This window comes from Gymnogyps californianus, chromosome 2 (genome assembly GCF_018139145.2).
Source record: "Gymnogyps californianus isolate 813 chromosome 2, ASM1813914v2, whole genome shotgun sequence".
Taxonomy (NCBI): Eukaryota; Metazoa; Chordata; class Aves; order Accipitriformes; family Cathartidae; genus Gymnogyps; species Gymnogyps californianus.
In genome coordinates this window covers 41,124,377-41,143,952 of record NC_059472.1, presented here as the reverse complement: position 1 = coordinate 41,143,952, position 19,576 = coordinate 41,124,377, and the positions used below count along the sequence as shown (strand labels likewise).

At 38.4% G+C, this 19,576-nt stretch overlaps 1 protein-coding gene across 1 annotated transcript in view; it reads right to left on the bottom strand.

Annotated features, from left to right (window-relative positions):
• TOX (thymocyte selection associated high mobility group box) overlaps window positions 1-19,576 on the bottom strand; it is a 223,609-nt gene that overhangs the window by 76,876 nt on the left and 127,157 nt on the right. The window contains exon 3 of the mRNA XM_050892407.1: window positions 12,276-12,518. Coding sequence (XP_050748364.1) covers window positions 12,276-12,518 — 243 coding nt within the window. The remainder of the gene's footprint in view (window positions 1-12,275; window positions 12,519-19,576) is intronic.

Sequence of the window (19,576 nt, the reverse complement as noted above, 5' to 3'; positions counted from 1 at the left end):
TTTCCTAGCACTGCACTCAAGCAAAGCCACAGGATTAGGACTCTATTGGGTTTTTTCTGCTTTGGCATTAATGTCTTGAATATCAGCTGAGAAACCCTTTCCAAGTATATCATGTAGCTCATCTTCTACAAAGTCTATTTATTGTAATTTATAACCTTTCACAAGAAACAATTTGCCAGACAAACAAGAAATGAGTCCAAATGTCTGAACGCTAGTGTATGTATCAACCAGTTATAGAAATTACATCTCAAAGAAAGGTCTATTAAATCATCCAGCCCATCTCCCAGCCAGTGCAGGATTTTCCCATACGTACATGTTCCAGTGCTTTAACACTACCTGGCAGACTATTCGGATGACATTACAGGGGTTTTTTCCAACCTTCACCCGTTGCTTATTTTTATCCCATTACTTGCAGTGACATTCCTTAAGTATCATAAACATCTATTCCCTCAGCCTAACTTTCTAAGTAATGGATGATGATAAATAAATATAATATTGAAAATATGCACATAAACAATTTCATAAAATAACACACTATAGCTGAACCTTCAAGAAGAGTTATTTTGCTCAGTGTAGGTTATGGGCTAATACAATCTGGATCATGATTACATGCTAATAAGATTTGGGAAAAGCTGATTATTTTTCTACTGTTTCTTAAATGGTCAAGTCAGCTGTGAACCAAAACAGTCTGAGTTAATATACATCCTCTTGATTATTTATTTCCTAGCTGTTCTATCAACACCTATTACCTATCATTCATTCTTAGATAAATATACAATTTATAAATATACACATATATAAACACACTTTAAAAATAAAAATAAATAAAAAACAACTGAAAAGATTGAATGGTCTGCATTAACCTCCACTGACTGCTGGGTTTTATGTACACAATGAAGTAGGTGAATTTTAAGGTTGAGGACCTGTACCCAGAGCTTGCCTGAGGAGTCTGTGCAGTTGCCATTAGAGGAATTCTCTAAAAAATAAGTTCGACAAACATCTGTCAGAAATGATAAACGTATGGAGTATCCTGCTTTCAGGGAGATGACCTTTTAAAGTCGTCCCTTGGACTAGATTAAGGGAGGGACCTTAGAGCTCCCTCTGGACTAATTTTTGTAATTTGGTAAGTAACACAACATTAAGGCTGTACTGAGCCAGGATCCAAGAGGTCAGGTTACTCATGTAACTTTTTCCTGTAGCGCAGCTTTGCTATACTGTCTTTAATTATATGATAATCAAAATAATAAAAATTGTTTCAAAACAGCACATTAGATGATATTTCTTCTCTTCAGTCTTGCTACAGCTTGCACTAGTTTTCCAAATGTGACAAAGAAAACCATTTCAGAATTATGATGGCAGAGTATAGATCATTACTGACAAACACTTTTGTTGACACACCCTTAATCTGATATAATCTAAAATCTAAATTTTCGCAATTTATGAACAAATGAAAGCATCTGCTATAGGGCTATCTCTGTTTCTGTTCAAACTCTGGGAAAGCCCCTGCTAGAGTTGGACAGGATCAACATTAGGCCAGAATATTTCTGAAAATCCCACTGAGATTTTCAGCCAGTCACAGAGCTCCTAAAATGCAGTTCAGAGGCAGAGGCCACAAATGATGAAGTTAGTGCAACAACGCTGGTGACAATTAAAATTACATAGACCAGGCCCTGGGCCTGTTTTCCCCTTTTTCGTGTGTTTTCCCCTCCCTGTATTCAGGAAAGCTGATGGCAAGTGAGAAGAAACAAGTGCTATGCAGCCGGCCGGTAAGGCCTGGGACTGGGAGTCTGGGGCAGTGGAGCATCAAACTCTGTGGTTAAAGAGATACTGCATTTCTCCCTAGAGCTGACTGTATTTCAAAGACAGGTGAAACAACCCTCACATCTTTTCCATGGCTCTTAAATAAGGCTGCTGTATCACTTCCAGGTTGCATGATAGCTTAAAGGTCTCAGCTATCATTACGTGCAGTCACTGTAATAGCTTTATATTAGATGTGTAACACATGGCAGTTAATTCCTGCCTTTATTACATTTGAGGACTTCTGCTAGTTCTAATATTGAAAGTTGTCTCTCACCACACTGCTGCCCACCTTTGCGGTACTGATCATCAGACATGAAATCAGCTCCCGGTAATACTTTCATTATTATGGGTCCCACAATGTAGAGTCATCTTCTTCCTCTCCCTTAAGATCTGTCTCTTTCAGCCTTTTTCAACTTGGGACCCATCTGTATTTGTATATTGTGAATTACATTTTATTGGGTTTTTAATAAAGTAAATGTCTTTCTATTCTACAATATAGTACTTGACAGATAGGAGAGACTGATATTGCAAATACCTATTTGTACTGTTATTAGTACATTACCTTCTTAGCTAAGTACTGACTACAAAGCACTTCAAGATACAAGAAAGGTGCTGCAGAAGAACAGAGTGCCGCTAGCATTATTTTTCAAATGCTGTGGTTTTTTTTCCTAGAAAAAAAACTTTTAAAAGTTTTGCCAGTGGTTATTTTACACTGTATACTTTCTGTCAGGCAACTTAAGCTGCACTTAATATCCAGATCAGCGCTAAGCCTATTGCACTAAACACTTTTTATGCTACTTCATAAGAAAGGGGAGTGTAATAAAATTCATTAAACTGAGATCCCACACTTGAGTATTAGGACATGTGTAGGAAACTGAAGCTTAGTTACTGAGTTAATCTCTGAAATTCTTTATGTGTGAATGAAGGTAATCTTGAAGTGTATTAGAAGGAAGTCCCATCTCTGAATAAAAAAATGTTGCATTCTCATCAAGGGCCTGATCCTGTAAATCCTCCATGCACAGGGCTTTTTTGCTAAAGGACCAGAACATCTAATTTCAAGTGTTTTTTCAGTTTAGATCACTTTTGTAAGGATGAAGTGAAGGCACCTGTAGCCCAATATCACCACTGTCAGGAAGTGGAATTTCGAAGATGGGACATGGAGTAGCCTCATCTTGTCATCCATTAGGTATGCCATGTCTCACTTTAGCAACTAGGCTACTTCTTTTATTAACTCAAATAGCAAAGGTACTTATTATTAAAGTTACTAACTGTCAGGCACTGCATCCTCACTCATAACCCAGGAATTTGGTAAAAAATTTCTATGATACAGCCATGTGCAGCACGCTGATTAAATCTGTTGCGTCTGCCTCAGTAATTTGGCTCTAGTTTCAGTCTCTGTTTAACATACAATGGGGATCCACAATCTGGGGAGAAGGGGGATGTTGCAGATGCTACATCCTGTCTTTTACATTCCCTTTCCAGCAGAGGGCTTCAGTGATTAACAGTGCAATGCATACTTACATACAAATATATACATATATATGAACATATATATGTATGTATGTGTATCCATGTATATACGTATATATATGTATGTACCCTGAGCACTGCAGTCCGCATCATCTCCAGGTCAGGGCAGGCACACAGAGTGCCACATCACCACCTGTAACATCTCCTTTGTCTCTTTTCCTTCCCCACAAGTTGGTTGAAACAGGAATGTTGGATACACAGTGATAATATGTAAGATAAACTGTAATGCCTTTGTTCACCTGACTTCAGATGGAAAGGGTTCATTTTTGTGGGTTTTGTAACTGAAAGATATGCACGAGCATGCCTTAGAGAGGTTCCTCACTCCATAATGCTTCCTGCTGCCACTACATACTTTAAGTCCTTTTTTGTAACTGTATCCATCCATGATGTGCACAGAAAATGAATTAAGAACATTCATTTTCATATCTTTATTGTCCAAATATAGAGGCAGCAACATGTACAACATGCCATAAATGCAGTTCAAAGGTGTGTCAGTGAGGCTACAGAGATCCTAAGTTGCACACATGTGGCTGAAGTACAGCATTACACTAGCAGTGGAGGTTAAGGATTTACACGCTGTCCCCAGGGAATCCCAACATGAGAAAGGGCATTTACATAGTGCGTCTGTACAGACTTTGTATAAATGAATGGGGGAAAAAACAGTGGGGTGGACATCAATCTAAAATGAATATTTATGTTATTGAAAGGACCAGGAGTAGACATTCTTACACTTTAAGCATTTCTTAATTGCCTTGAGAAAGAACAAGAACAAGGGATAAAAATAAGAAATGAGTTATTTGTTACTGATGATTATTTCTCCAAATCTCAAAACACTACCAAGTAGATTTTTTTCTTCCCTTCCTGCTGTAAAAAGGCAGTGGAAAACTCAAACAATGATACTTAAAGTTCTGTAAACCCATTAAAACAGATAAAAAACCTGTGAGACTATTAATTGTACCTTTTAAATTCCTTCAGCTCAGAAAAATCAAGAAAGCCAAGAATATAGTTTTTCTCCCGAAGTGAATTAAAAATTTTGCTAAATATCTATGACTTTACATAGGCAAGACTAGACGAGGAGAATTCACACTCCATTCTAGCAGGTGACACTGGCATGAAGCTCTAGGTTGCTGGTGTCCCAGCCTTCAGCAGAGTCATGTAGCACATCTGAACTTCCAGCATGCAAATGGCAGCTTGAGTTAAGACAGTGCATGCCATAGTTGGACTGGTTTTGTCCACACAAGGTATCTTTCTACTCCCTGAACAAGATGGGATGAGATGATGAATGCAGCACAAGTCCACGAAGGGTGTGCAGTCTTCTCAACTACTTTCGAGTTTCAAGGAATGCAAATGCATGCATTTAAATAATGAAACAGGTGGAAGGAGAGGCTACTCCACCTGATGCACAAAACTCTCCCTTTCATCTGCACTGTGGGCTTCTCCTTCCTTTTTGTCTTCACAAAAGCATCTTCAGTTTTCAAGAAAGACATTTCACTTCTATTCCATCTACAGGCCTTAAGATCACTAAGATTTTTTTTGCTGAAGACTGAGTCTTCAGAAACATTCCATTATCTTGCTGTTCTTGACAAGTACATGCTATGTTAAAAGCAGCAGATTAAAGTCAACAATCTCTGCTGCTGAAACTCCTGAATTTCTGACATTTTCTGAGAGTTATGTTTTCTCTATTTGCATACTCTATTATCTGTTTTGTTTGACACTTGCAGCTATGACGCTGCTTATGCATTAATCACTCCTGTGAGCACTTCACATCTGAGGTGTATAATCTACCACCCGCAACTGAAGGCTTTCTCTCCGCGCCACATTCATCATATCTTAGCCTGTGCCTATCTGGTTAAAGTCTAAGAAACAATAATTAATACTGCTACACATATTTTTTTTTTTTTACTTTTTTATGTAGCAAATAAATTCCTATCAGACAATGGGAAACCGCTGTGAAAAAAGTTCACCAAAGTATTGTCTACAGAAGGCTGTTTTCAAAAATAAAACATGCCACCTTGTTATTTCTTCTTGAAATTATACTGAAGTTGTTTTCCTATAGAATTTGTAAAATATGTGAGCCACATGGACTCTCAACAACCACACTCAAATAAGCAGAACGCTGTATTTCCCCACTGACAGTAAATCAACAGCTTCATTGGCAATTTTAAAAATGAGACCTGGAATTATCCTAAAAAGAGTTCTGGTCATTTGTGTACAAATATTTTCCTACAGTAATGAGTAAATATTTACTTGCTCTATCTTTAAGGTAAGTTCTTAGTACTTACAGACAGAAAGTATAGCTTTACCAGATACTTTAAGACCAGAAAAAAAGCTAAGTTCATGAAAACACTAGCCACAAATATTTTCACAGCAATTCTAGTCCTAGTTGACCTCAAGAAGGTGGGGTCCATCGATAGCCTGCATCCACAGGGTGCTTTCTTCCACTTTTCTGATTTTCTCTTGGGAGGGAAAAACTGTAGAGGTTTGGGAAAAACCAGTTGAGGTGCTACCAGTGATGTTCCTCCTACCATGTGTGCATGGACTAATGTTTACTGCCAAGAGCCCCCAAGGGACAATGTGACCCACGAGAAGGTTCTGGTCCCCCCACTGTAGTGGGGGGGTCATTAGACCTGTCCCAGATAGAGCACATCTTTTTGAGAGATGCCCCATCTTGATTTCAATCCTCAGGTACAGAGAACCAACCACCTCCCATAGTACATTATCTAAATGGTAAAACTCTACCACTGTTAAAAATGCATGCTTTGTTTCCAGTCTGATTTTATATAGCTGTAGTTTCTAGACATCAGATGTTTTAATGTTTTTTGTAGCATGGTGAAGAGCCTTCTACTAGCAGATATACAATATGCAGGTATTCATAAAACCTTGATCAAGTTACATCTTAATCAGCTCCTCTACATATCCTTTCTGTTGTCTTTCTGATGACAAAAGAGTGGAGCAGACATCAGAAGTAAGGAAAGATAAACATGATGTCCCAGACCCCTTGATGGAATAAATCACCATAATTCTACTGAAGACAATAAAGTTATGCCGACTGACATCAGCTGAAGATTTGGCTGTGTATCCCCATGGTTAGGCTGTTTTACAAAACGTACACTAACTATTGTAACCTTTTGCCACACAAGGCTTATTTCAGTGAGAAAACCCAGCTTGTAAAATATGTTGGTTTTTTTTTAAAAAAAAGGAAAAGAAAGATATCCTGCAAGAATACAAAGTTGCTTAATAAGAGAAAAAAAATAAATACTTTAATGCAAGATGTTCCATGACCTTAGCTTTATGATTTGGTGGTTCTGATGGCAATAACTCACTGCAATAAAATTTGGGGTAGCAGCAGGTCTGTGTAGCATAACAGTAAATTTTGATGTAAACTGAAGACCAGAGCCTGGTAATGAGGCACAAATGTGAAGTATTCACCAGAGACTAAAAGTATCTTCTAACACTGGCATGCAACACAAGGTAGAAAAAAGTATCCAAGCATGATTCAAATCTCAACACTTAGGTTAGAAGGGGCAAATATTTTGTTTTGTTATGAAAGTTATTCGTCTTGTTCATCAGAAACAAAAAATTTCTGTTTGACTCAGTAGTTTGTGCTAATGCTTAAAGGTGCCAAAAAAAAAAAAATCAACTGTATAGGTTAGCCTCAAGATGAGTCATGAATACTGAATTTAAACTAATATGTGTGAAACTGGTAAAACAAAATCTCTTAAATACATCCCAGCTACAACAACAACAATCTCCTGTACTGGATTTATTAGCAACTGTACTGTGAATAAGAAATACTAGCTTCATTCTACCTGAGATGAAAAATGAAAAAAAGGTAGTTGCCCGCTTTCTTCCCTGTTATACAGTGCCACATTTTGCTTAAGATATTACTCTCTCATGGGCTGCATATCTAAAAAATATAATTCATGAAAAACTATAATGTAATTGTTCGGGTTTTGATGAATTGGGGCATAATGTTAAATAATAATTCATTGCCTTTATTCTTCTGTCAAAGTGTGCAAAAAAAAGCTTTTTATTGCTTTTTTTTTTATATAAGGACATAGGCCTTTGTGACATGCATTTTATTTTAAACTAATGCTTCTATTATTGCACATCTGAATAATTATAGCTGACATCATCTACTCTTCCCTGTCCTAGAAGATCTTTAGCTCTAGTCCACTGTTACATATTTTATGCATTACATGAAATAAAATACCTCAAGATTTTGAAAATATTTAGTTTAAAAACAGCAATGAAATTGTCTGTAATCACATTTTCTGCTCTGCTTTGAAAGCAGCATTATTCAATATGCCAGTGGTCTTTTCCATAAGAGCAACATATTAGAAATTCATGCTGCTCTAATATATCTGAATTCATTGATGTACTGCACTCCCTATAGACCTAAAGAAACATTTTTGCTTCAGTTTCATATGTCCTGCACATTACCTACTGATGTGGTGGTTGTCAAAACAGTTGTACAGTAGCCTTTGAATTCAAAGTGTGCCTTGACTGTATACTAAAACTGACAATAAACCTAAGTATATACATTATGCTGGCTTTTGTTGCCAGCACAAGTAGAGCATTTGGGAAATAAATCCCCTGATTTTATTGCCTTTTAACATCTTTTCCACTTTAAACTTAAAACCCAGAAATTTGAAGCATTTCAAGAAACTAAAATCTCTTTTATTTCTTTCTTGTAAATTTTCTATAGTATACCATCATGAGCCACATTTTCAAAAAGATCAGCACAAGATTATAAATGAAAGCATTTCAAAAATAGGTTTTTTTTCTCTATGTAAAAACAGCAGCGTGATTTTTAACCCTGGTTTCTTAGGGAAAAAAGTAATCATGTATAGGCTATACTAAAGAAGCTGAAATGTCTGTAATTTTGTTGATAAAATGAACACACAGTAAAACTCATTTTATAGAACACATCCAAAAGCATTTTTACAGAAAAACACACATTCTCTCAGGGGTGGCATATACATGCATTTGTTTGCAAATGTCAGAAGGGTATTTCTTGTGGTCCTTGGAATATTTCAGGAAAATTCATGCAAACAGAGAAGTGCTGGCAGATCAAGCTCCAACTGGAACTGAACCAAACCTACACAGGGCTACCTTCAACTGCAGTAAATCAGGAAGGGATCCCTATTCCATTACACAGAAACAAACATGCCTACAGGACCATCAGTACCTCTTCATTAAACAGCTCTATCTATATCTAATTGGATCCACTTAAGAAGCAGGAATAGAAGTCATGTCCATTTGGAAGGAGGACTTCAGAGAGCTCCCACATGTGGCCAGCCACGCTGGGGCTGGACCGTGTGTTCATACCACCGTGTGTCACATTCTGAACAAATTCTGTAGACTTCTGAATCCCCAATACCCAGATATAATGAGCATCTAAAGAAATCTGTATGTGATGGCACGGTATAAATTAGTGTGCATGTGCATATGTGTATATGCCTGTGTGTCACCAAAGCAGAAAACAGAAATAGAACATAGAAGCCAATATACGAACTGATAGCAGAATAATGAGGAAGAGAAATTTTAGTGATTTTTTTTTAAAGCAGTAGGGGTGCAATAGGAAGTCAAATAAATCAAAAAAACTTCAAAGAAGGCTAATTCCAAATTTAAGTATCAGACACAGTAAATGGTAACGGGAAATTTTCTTCTCCCAGCGTTGTAAAATTTTTCAGAAAGAATTCCCACAGTATAAAAAATCTGTAAGAAGCTGATCCCTAATAAGAATTCACTGAGCTGGTAGTGGGGTCTTATTGTGTGTGTTTAAGCACTTCCACAGAGGAAAATTCTTACAGAGCTTGGGGCAAATCCTGCAATCCTTATTCAAAGGGATTTCATCTGCAGCTTGGAGGGAGTGCTGCACTGTACAAAAACAGGACTTCTAATGGGGGGAGTTTTGAAAGGGTTTTAGGAGGGGTACATCTTCAATTTTCAATCTGTCCAAAATCACAGAAATCCTCATCTGAAAACACCTGGTAGTTGAGATGAAAGAAAAATGCTATATTCAGTGTACAAACTATTTTCCTACTTTGTTTCTGAGCTCACTGTGTTTCCTTTCTCTCGTTTGGCTAGCATTAATTAATGCTTTGTCTATAAAAACACCAACTGAAAACCACTCACTAGTTCTAACACAGACAAAAAGGAAAGTGTTATTGCTAAAATACCAACATGGGTTAAAAACCGGCTAAAAGGAAGGACATTGAAAGTAAAAAAAAAATAGACCAAATTCAATCAGAGGCACATTGCACTGCAGCTGAATTTGTCCCAATATAAGTAAAATTTGCTGAAGATGTGAAATTAATTAGGGATAGAGAACAGCCAACAGATTCATTTCTAAGAATAATTTTTCTAAAAATACTCATTAGTGCCCTGAAAAATGAAGCGAGATACATGGTTTCCAAATACACTAAGCGGTAGTTGATATACCAGAAATTATATGGCACCAAGGGTTTAGATAGATTGCAGAAACTTATACATTATTTTCTATGTGAGGCAATATAAAAGTGATTTAGGCAAGTACTTGTTAAATGGATCAAAGTTTGATGAGATAGTAAAAAGGAAACTTAGAGATGAGTAATAGCAAGAGAAAAGAGTCATATTGAAGAAAAAATGTAAAACGTTCTGGATTATAAAGAAGAGCTTCAAAGCTAAGTAAAGAATGCTAACTCTACAAAATCCTCTATCTTTCTTCATCAATGGAAAGCCACAAGGACAATGGGGCCATTCTATTCACTGAAGAAGTCACTGAACTCACTGAAGAATTAACTTAAATTATCTCCTTCAAGTTAATTTCTCTCAGGTTATCAAATTCAAATCAGAGGAACTATACTGCCAGTGTTTGAACTGTACAAAATTGTGGTGTTAACATCCTACCAGTTGTACTAACATGAGATGTAGCTTAATCCCCTTGACAGACAAGCCAGCTTCACTTAAAACTATTGCTAGTTAAGAGGCCCTCTTGTGTGCAAAAGGCATGCAAGTTAGGGATAACAGTTGACTTAGCCTATGATCCTTCAAGGATCATGCTTTATTTATTGAACGAATCCTCAGAAACGACTGTTAAAATTTAGCACATATTTTCTTGATGTCTGATTTTCATTTTTTCTGATCTTCACTAAGTCCCAATAGCAAAATTGCCTAGTTATATTATTCAGCTTTTTTTGTATTTGCCCTCGATGCAATAATTCACTGTGATGATCTACAAACTTTCAACGCCCTTTGTTCAGAGCTTGTTGCAAGAGCTTAATGTGGAACATCAGAGCTTAGAAGAATGCATAGTTTTGAGCCATAGCCATGGCTCAAAAGAGGTCAATTCAATGAAATACTGCTTGTCTTGACTAGAGTGGCAAGTGTTTCTCTTACTTTTTCAAGTCCTTTCATAGCTCTGATTCTCAGAACCCTACACAAGATTTAGCTCATGCTCTTTAATGCACACCATCAGCTTTGTAGAAATGCAAGCAAAATTCAATACATTTCCATGAAGTATATTTATATTTCTCTATGAAAATCTGCCTCTCCCCGCCTCCTCCCATTATTGAACATAACCCGGAGGTCAGATTCTGACCTCAAACACAAAGCGTGCAACATCCTAGTAAATCAATAACAACTAAGCAGCACATAAGAAGCCAAGACTAGCCCCCCTGCAGTACAGCTTGTTGGACATCCTCAAAGGGAATGCAGAGCTCCTTGAAATCAAGGCAGCTTTATTTTAATTAAGTTGCAACGAAGCCCTGTGACAAGGCAGATTTTTGTGGTAAACTGTTTTCCGGCCACCATGGCCCCTGGCTGTTGGGCTGTTAGGCTGTGGGGCTGTTAGTCTGAGGGGCTGATGGGGAGCTGAGCCTAGATCTCTCAGCCCCCAAACCTCCATATGCTGCCTCAGCTCCCAGGCTCCCAGGACTGATTTATTTTTTTTAGGTAATGTGATGGGGAGCGAGCAAGCTGGAAGCCTAAACAGCCTCAGTCCCTAAGCGCAGAGCCTCCCAGCTGGGGCACAGGGCCCTAAGCCTCTGATCCTTCAGTGAGAAGCCCAGACCCTTGGATCTCTAGGAACAGTAGATCCTTAACTTCGGCTGTCCAGATCTGCAGTTCCTGGGCAGCCCATATAGCAGAGTGCCTCAAGTCCAGGGAGGCCCACACAATGCCAGGCCCCATCCTCTTCCATGGGATTTTTAATTCTTTGGCTTAGAATTGTACATCGACGTGAAATAATCTTGCCTGGAGCTGCTATGCAAGAAATTTACTAATTATTTGTAGAGCCCACTTGAAAATGTAACATGTAAAGTAGCTCTGCAGTTGTTGCAAGCAATTTAACATTCAAAGAAGTGATTTATAGTATCAGGCTTCCCAAGATTACGACCATAATGACTATCTGACAGACTTTATAAGCAAATCGTCCAGTCATTTCAATTGGATTCTAGCTGGCTAAGGACTGGGAACTGTAAAAAGGCTATAAGATTTGGCCTCGAATCAGAAATAACATTTGCTGTTTTCCAAACGTGCGGTAAACAAGAAAGGAGATATTAAATTTCTGTACATCTCTCAGCACATGCAAATGAGAATGGAGAGAGCTTCATCAGACAAACACAGAACAATGGCCATCTGGATCCAAACCCTGCTCCAGCGGAAGTCAAAGCCTTGAGCCTCCTTTTGTCATTATTTACATCTGTGTAAAGCAGGAGTAATTCTACTCAAAGCAGCGGGTAACAACCTGGCTTTGAGGAACTCAGCTGTAAAACCCCCACCGCCTCTGATGGGGGGAGGACTTGACATAGGGAGTGCGATGTAAAACCCAGAGTCAGGCCAGCTCGCTCCATGACTTGAGTGGTGCAGGAGCTGGCCCCTCAGAGAATTTCAAACAGGTCTGTATTTCCACGGTTTTGCAACTTAAAGCAGAACAGAAGGGAAAGACTAAAAATGCTTACCACGGAGAGTGAATTGGAAAGCAGTGTCCCGTCTTGGCCAAGCATGTTGGAAACTGTAATTTCAGGTAGATCCATGTTTTGTGGGTGGAATGGAAGGAGGCCGTTGTGGTTCATGGGATGACACAGAGAGTGGTACCCAGACTCTATCTCATTCAAGTGCACCAGGGAGTGGTCAGGCAATGATGGAGGAGTTATAGGAGGTATGTTAAAATCTTCACTTTCAAGACTTGGGCCAGGAAAAGACTGGAAAAAACAAACAAACGGAAAGTGCTCTGAAAATCATACAAATACTGGTCAAGAATAATAATAAAAGTCACAGAAAACAAACAGAAAGAGCCCAACTCACATACTTCTAAGCAGGAGCTTCAATTTAACAAAGAGAATATTTCAAACACCTGTGTATTATAACAGTGGAGTTTCACCATTATGTATGGAAGAAAAATTGCCTCTAAGGCATAAGAATCTCTGATACTTTCACAGCTTCCATTAGAAAGAGATTTTTTTTAAAGAAGCTGAATTCAAACAGATTTCAAGGGTCCTATTAAAATTTTCCAAGAGTGTTCATCTAGCTGAATACCTTTTTCATGGGAATTGTGGAAAAGGGAATGCAATTTATAAAATTAACATTGGCTCAAAATGGTTCATAAGACTCCCTGCTACTCAGATCAAGAATTATACAGTGAAGAAGAAAGGTACCGCTTTTAGGCTTACAGGAGAACCATGCATTTGTTCTGCTACAAAGAAAAACAAATAAATACAGAAATAGTACATACTTTGTATGAATATACTTTGTGTTTATAAAAATACATTTATGGTGTCTCAAAAACACTGATTTTTCCTTTCTTAATGTATAAACTCAACGATACATACATTTTGTCGGTCATCTAAATGAGTTACTCCACAAAGCAACTGTTTAGTCTTTTGTTGTCTGCTGCCATTAAGTCATCCAACTCAATCTGATCCAAGGAAAAGCCACAGGCAAAGTCATAGTAATGCACCAAGGTGGATAATTGCTATTATTTATCTATATTCTTTGTACAGCAAGTAGGCTCATTTGGGGGTAGGGGTGGGTATGCTTATATTTCTTTAAGGAAAAAGGTGAGCAGGGTTAGATACATGATCCAAATCAAGAGTTAAAGGGATCAGTTGCAGTGGTTCAGCCTGAAAGCCTGTTCTGCTTTTCTGAGAACAGCCACAGTTCTCATCTCCTTTGCAAGTGATCAGTCTTTGCACATCCCATGCCCATAGTCACAAGGGTTATAGCACAGAGGCTACTTCCACCCTTCCTGCCCCTCTGCAGCAACACAGCCCTGCTCTGAGTGCTGCTTTTGTTAAGTCTGGAAATGCAAGGATTTAAATACCTTCTGCTCCTGCAAAGTATCTTCAGGAAATACGAAAATGAGGCCACAATTTCAAAGAGCAGCTATTAGAAGAAAATGTTTTCCCCAATACGAATTTGCAAATGGAGGACAGTATGGTGTATGAATTCATGCAGAAGGACAAGGGAAGAATCAATGCCCAATTATAAACAAAGGGGTTTTTCATTAGTCATCATAGTAATACTGTCCTCCCGATGCCTGAGGTTACTCTCCTCTGTACTAGCACGGATATAAAAACTTAAGTCAGATCAACAACAAAGCGTGTTACATGTTTTCAGTGAACTGCTGAACACAGAAGAACATACTCTAGTGCACATTGCCATGGTTTTGGTTGCTTTGCTTGTTTCCCAACAAGGTTTACACCTCTGTTACCAAATATGTTAGTATGCAATAGAACAGGAAGGCTAGACTGCAAAGGCCAAAGTAAAATCCCAAAGAATGAAAATCACAGAACAGAGAGAGGAAAAGGTTTGGCAGTGATATCACCATCCTTATGTGTGAGGACTTAGATTCTGTCCATGCTTTCCAGCTGTGTTTCTCACCTCCGGCACAGGAGTTTGCTCTCCCCTTGCCCCTGCCCTCTCCTGAATGGGAAGTTGGTGTAAGTCTATTGCCATTTGTAAGTTGTATTTGCCCCTGCTTTTAGAAGCCATGATGCAGCCATCAGTGGAGACATCTCCAAGGGAGGAAATACAGTAAAAATAGACCCTCACTAAATGGGGAGGAGACTTACACATGGCAAAGAGAACACGTCATATTTACTCAACCACAATGTATAAACTGTGCAAAACCAAATAAAAGTATTATGGACGCTGTATACACTATTTGCTAATTACTATTATATTAAATCAATGATGAAAAGAAAGGTGTCTAAAGACACCTTAGAACTTAAGGTCTAATACCACAATAACAAAGCAGCGAGGAACAGAAATGAAGGAAGGGACAACACCCATAATGCTCTTCGGGACCAGCACTATCCCACACAAGTACACTTAGATTTGGTTACTGTAATCCTGGTGAGCTTAGATCCATGTAACCTACAGCTACCAGGAGGGATTCATGAGCTGTGAAAAGAGGACATTTTGTGTTCAACACTGTCTTTTCTACTGTCCCAAAAGACTGATGGCCTCAAAAGAGTTTTCTCTCCCATGATTTTGCAGGTACAAAGAAATGTTAAGTCAACATCTGTTTTCTCTCTCTCACTATCCTACAGTGAAAATACTCTGTGCTGCATCTTTGCTGAACCAAGATGTCTCAACACCTTCTAGAGGAGGACGAGAGATCTGCCCTCCTACTTTCCTTAAGGAAGACTAGGACAAGAATTCACAGCATTCTCTCACCACTTCTTTAACAAGAAGAAGGGACTTCAACTTATATTCACTACTAAAAGCAAATATTCCTACACCAAATATTAACAGGCTGGGTGTGCCTACACCATTAATATTGGAGGCATTCAGCAAATCTGCTTATTTGTACACCCTTTTTGCATGCCATATGTGGATAGTCCAGGTTTTACTTTAGTTAGACTTTGATTTGCTGTGTTTCAAATGTGTCTTTAATTAGTAACACTTCAAAAATGGTGGAAGCAATCGAACAGCCATTAGGACGTTAGCTTCACTTATTAAAAAGGAAGTAAAACACTAGTGGCATAAAACTCCACAACCCAAGTTGCATCATGTGTAACTATATAATAATGTTATATATATTATATGGGCTAAGTATTTTAAATAGACGGCTGCTCTCCGATTAATTAAAAAAAAAATAAAATCACACCATGGTTATTGCTTGCAAACCAGTTAGAGTTTATTTGATCCCACATCACCTACTGCATCACTGTCCACTACACTTAAATAAGCTTCTTAAAGTAGTAGGAGTAGTGTAGCAAAGACAATAATAACACACCAAAACAACATATAATTCAAGCACTATTACCTCCTATAATGTTTTCTCTTTTTTTTTTTTTTTTAATGACAGAAACTATTTTACTACTTCAATAAAGCTAGGCAGAATCCAAGCCATATGCTAATGGTATGGACAGATATTTGAAAGAATCTGCAGACCCTAATCACCTAACATTTTCAGCCAATTTGGTATTTCCATACTTAGTATGTGTGTATGTAACACATACAGACATAACTTCCTCAGGGAAGTTACTTCAACAGTGACGTGACAGTACTCCAGTTTGTCTTGTCCAGGAGCATGGTTCAGATGCTTGTAATGACTTGGCACACTGGCACATCAGAAATCAAAAGTCCTATATACATTTGCAGCAAACCCAACATATCCCAGAAACAAGGCTGTTGCAACTGCGTGCAGAGGGAAAGAATGAGGAACAGGACATGTGCTCGTCCTGCCAATAGCAGCTACAAGCTTCAAACACCCACTCCTACTTTCCTGCCACCTCTCCCCTTGCCATTGGGAAAACCTTCTTGAGGAACCATCTGGAGTCCCCTTGATGCAACTGATCCAGTGCTGGCAATGGGCTCTCCTGGAACGTTGTATTGTTACCTTCTTCCCCAAAAAGACATTTAAGGGAACTCCAGCACAAGGCTAGGCCCAAGGTTTTCCCTGTAGCAAGAACTCCCACTCCCAGGCCAGCCATCATCCTGTCCCGACCCCTGGGCTTTCTTAGAGCATCTCTTCTTCCAACCCAAGCCATTTGTCTGGAATTTGTAATGAAAGCAGCTATCTACCATCAAAAGCATTAGGGAAGGCTACACTCCCTGTATCCAATTACAATTCAGAAGTACAGCTCATATGTATTAATAATAAATGGTGGCCTGTAGTTTTAGCTCTGTTAGGTTTTTCTTGGGGGTGGGGAGAAAGGTTAGGGTCTTCCCCCCCACTCCAAGGGTTTTTTTCCTTCATAGTTGGCTTTACTATCAGCAGGACTTTCTCTATTCAGAAAGACACGGAATAGCTCCTTTTCATTCTACCGGTCACAGAAATACTAACGAGCTCGCCTTTTCACTTTTGAATCAAAAAAGAGTAGCAGTAAATGCTTTATTTACTTTACCACAGAGCTGCTAGGAACTTTGCCAGTGGTTCTGCTTTCATCTCATGACTGCGGGAGTGGATGAGGTGTTTATCAGCTCTTCAGTTTAAGGGAACTTCCTGGACCTTTATTACATTCCAGAGAGAAAGCCCTCTGCAAAGTAACACCATTAAACCCACTGCATAGCACTGAACAGACACAGGCTTTAATTTTACTTTATCATAAAGAGGATTTTCATTGCACTTGTATTTATTATAAACAGATTTCAGTATATTTCAGATGGGAGCTACACAGTGGGCACCTCAGAATTGAGCATCCTTAAATTTGGGCTACTTACAGACACGAAACTATGAAAAAGCTTTTTGAATCAAGGATGTCTTCCCAAATCTAAAGGACAATAGTCTATATTTCTGGTTAAATATTTGTGACATTTCTGCCTCAAATGATGGAAACTTCATAAAGCAGATGATCTTTGAGATGCCCACTCTGAGATCAAGACACCTCATTATCCATGCCACCTTAGCCTATAATTTTATGAGAAAAGCTTACCAGAATAAAATGATATGAACACTTAACTCCGATTCACTGTCCAACCAAGCTTTTGTTCCTGAACAATGACCTTGTGGGTCCCCTTCAATTTATCTTTTATGCCACTTAGCCTGGCCAAATCGAGCAACAAGCTATGGAAGGGGGCAAAACTGGGGGGGGCGGGGGGAGGTGTATGTCAAAGGTCAGTTCTTTACTTCAGCAACACATAACTCAAATTAGGGCTAAGCATCCTGCTGTGCTAATAACACACACACACACAAATCTAGTATTTATTTTCGAGGAACCCAGATACTCATTGTTATCAGAAAAATAAGGGAAATGCTTGCACAACCTGCTGCATAAGAACTGAGGAAAAGGGAGTAAGGAGAAAGAAGGAAATAAAGATAAAGCCCCTTTGCTTAAGTACTCTAGAGTGATGACTGCATATTGGCCAGCAAAACTTACTTATGTTTCAAAATAATTTCAATAGAACTTTAAAAAGTAATCAGAGAAGGGAAACCAATGGAGATACCTCAAACAGACTGACCACAAGAGGCAGCAAGCATTCAAACATCCAATGTAAATCCCTCTGGAAAGAGCAGAACCGTTACAGCAGCACAGAAGACAACACACATTAAGTAAGTCTAATTCGTGTGCTCAGTGGTTTCATCAGTTGCCATGCATACTCTCAACAGAATCTGGTATTAGCAACAGTTCCTTAAAAATTGGGAATTTGCCTATAGATATTTAATTTAAATGAAATGAAAGGTACTGCCAACTATGTAGAGCGTGTCTTAATTTTTCATTTGCACCAAGGCTTCTGCATCTGAACTGTGGAAAGATGCCAGTTTTTAAAAGATAGATGCTTCAGGCTGTCTCCTCTTCTATTATTGAACACGTGGTTACATAACTGAAATACTTATGAATCGAGAGTAATGTAAAAACAATGAGCTCATTAGAAGAGGAAAAACAGCAACGTACCTTATGCACATTTGAAAGTTAAGATAATATATTTGACAGCAGATATTTCTAGGAGTTTTAATAGGATCAACCTTATCTCTAATTTCTAAACGGCGGACCTTCAGAAGCAAGTGTTTTTCAGCTTCTTTTGTCTCTGCATGAACAAGGCTTGATAGCTTGAGACTATAATGCATTACTGTGGAAACCTTCGGTCTGTTACATAAATCATCTTAACACTCAGCAAGAATTGTCCAACAGTGCCATTGATATGTTCAAGTCAATGATCCTGCAAACAATTTTTTTGTGTTTCTTCATATGGTAGACAACAGTAATAAATCATATTCATTTAAAAACACACAATATAGTAATTTATCAAGCAACAGCTATCAAAAATATATTACAGGGGAAGGTATAACTTTTTTCTATTGTGTTAATCAATTTCTCTAATTTACATTAGGTAAAGGGCAAAGCCTCAAGCAAAACATTAATTTTCCAGTACCAGATGAATTCTATGAGAATGTGCTGACAATGATATTATTGATTTAAAACAATCACAATTTCAAAGTTAACAGAACTATGTAAGAGTAGACTTTTTTTAAGATTCCACTCTTGAGAGTCTTTTCGTTAATTACATTAATTTAATACATATACTATAGTGGTTTGCTGGGAAACATGTTTTCCATGAAGGTTTTAAATTGAAATACATTTTAAAGATGACAATAAGTAAAAGCACAAATATTATAAAAGATTACAAGATCTGGGCTCTGCAAACACCAATACTGTAATCAAAGGATTTAAACTTCCCTTCAGACAAAGAGCCAGCTGTGCACTTTTCCTATTTGGAAAGTTTGAGTAAATTTACAAGAGAAGTGCAAGTCTTTTTTAGAATTACTGATCAACCCCCAAAGCAATTCCTTAGGAATACCCAAGAGCCTTAGGCACACACAAGGCATCCTTAGACCTCCAACCTAGAGTCTTGCCCCGCTCACCTGCGCCACCCTCCCACCCTCCTTAGCGTGTCCCCAGTGGGGACCCAAGCGTGGTCATTGTTCGACACCCTTTTCACTGTTCTCTCCTGAAAAGAAAGGCACTTGGTCCCCCACAGTGTGTGACAGTCCCTAATAGTACAACCTCCAAAGAGCAGCACTGGGGGTGCTTTGGCATAAACATGGCTCCTGCTTGTCCAGTGTTTTGGGGATGCTGAAAGAAAGGGGAGACTTTCATCACAATAGGTTTCTACATGCTACGTCCTAAAGACAAGTAGAGCAGCTCCATCCCCTCACAGTTGCTGCTTCAGGCTGTTAACAGACGAGGAAAGGGAGAAGAATATTCACAAGATTTTTTTTGCAACAATGGGAGCAAATTATTATTATTATTACTATTATTATTATTTATTATATTTTAATGAAAGCTAAGATTATTAAGGTAACTTGGGATCC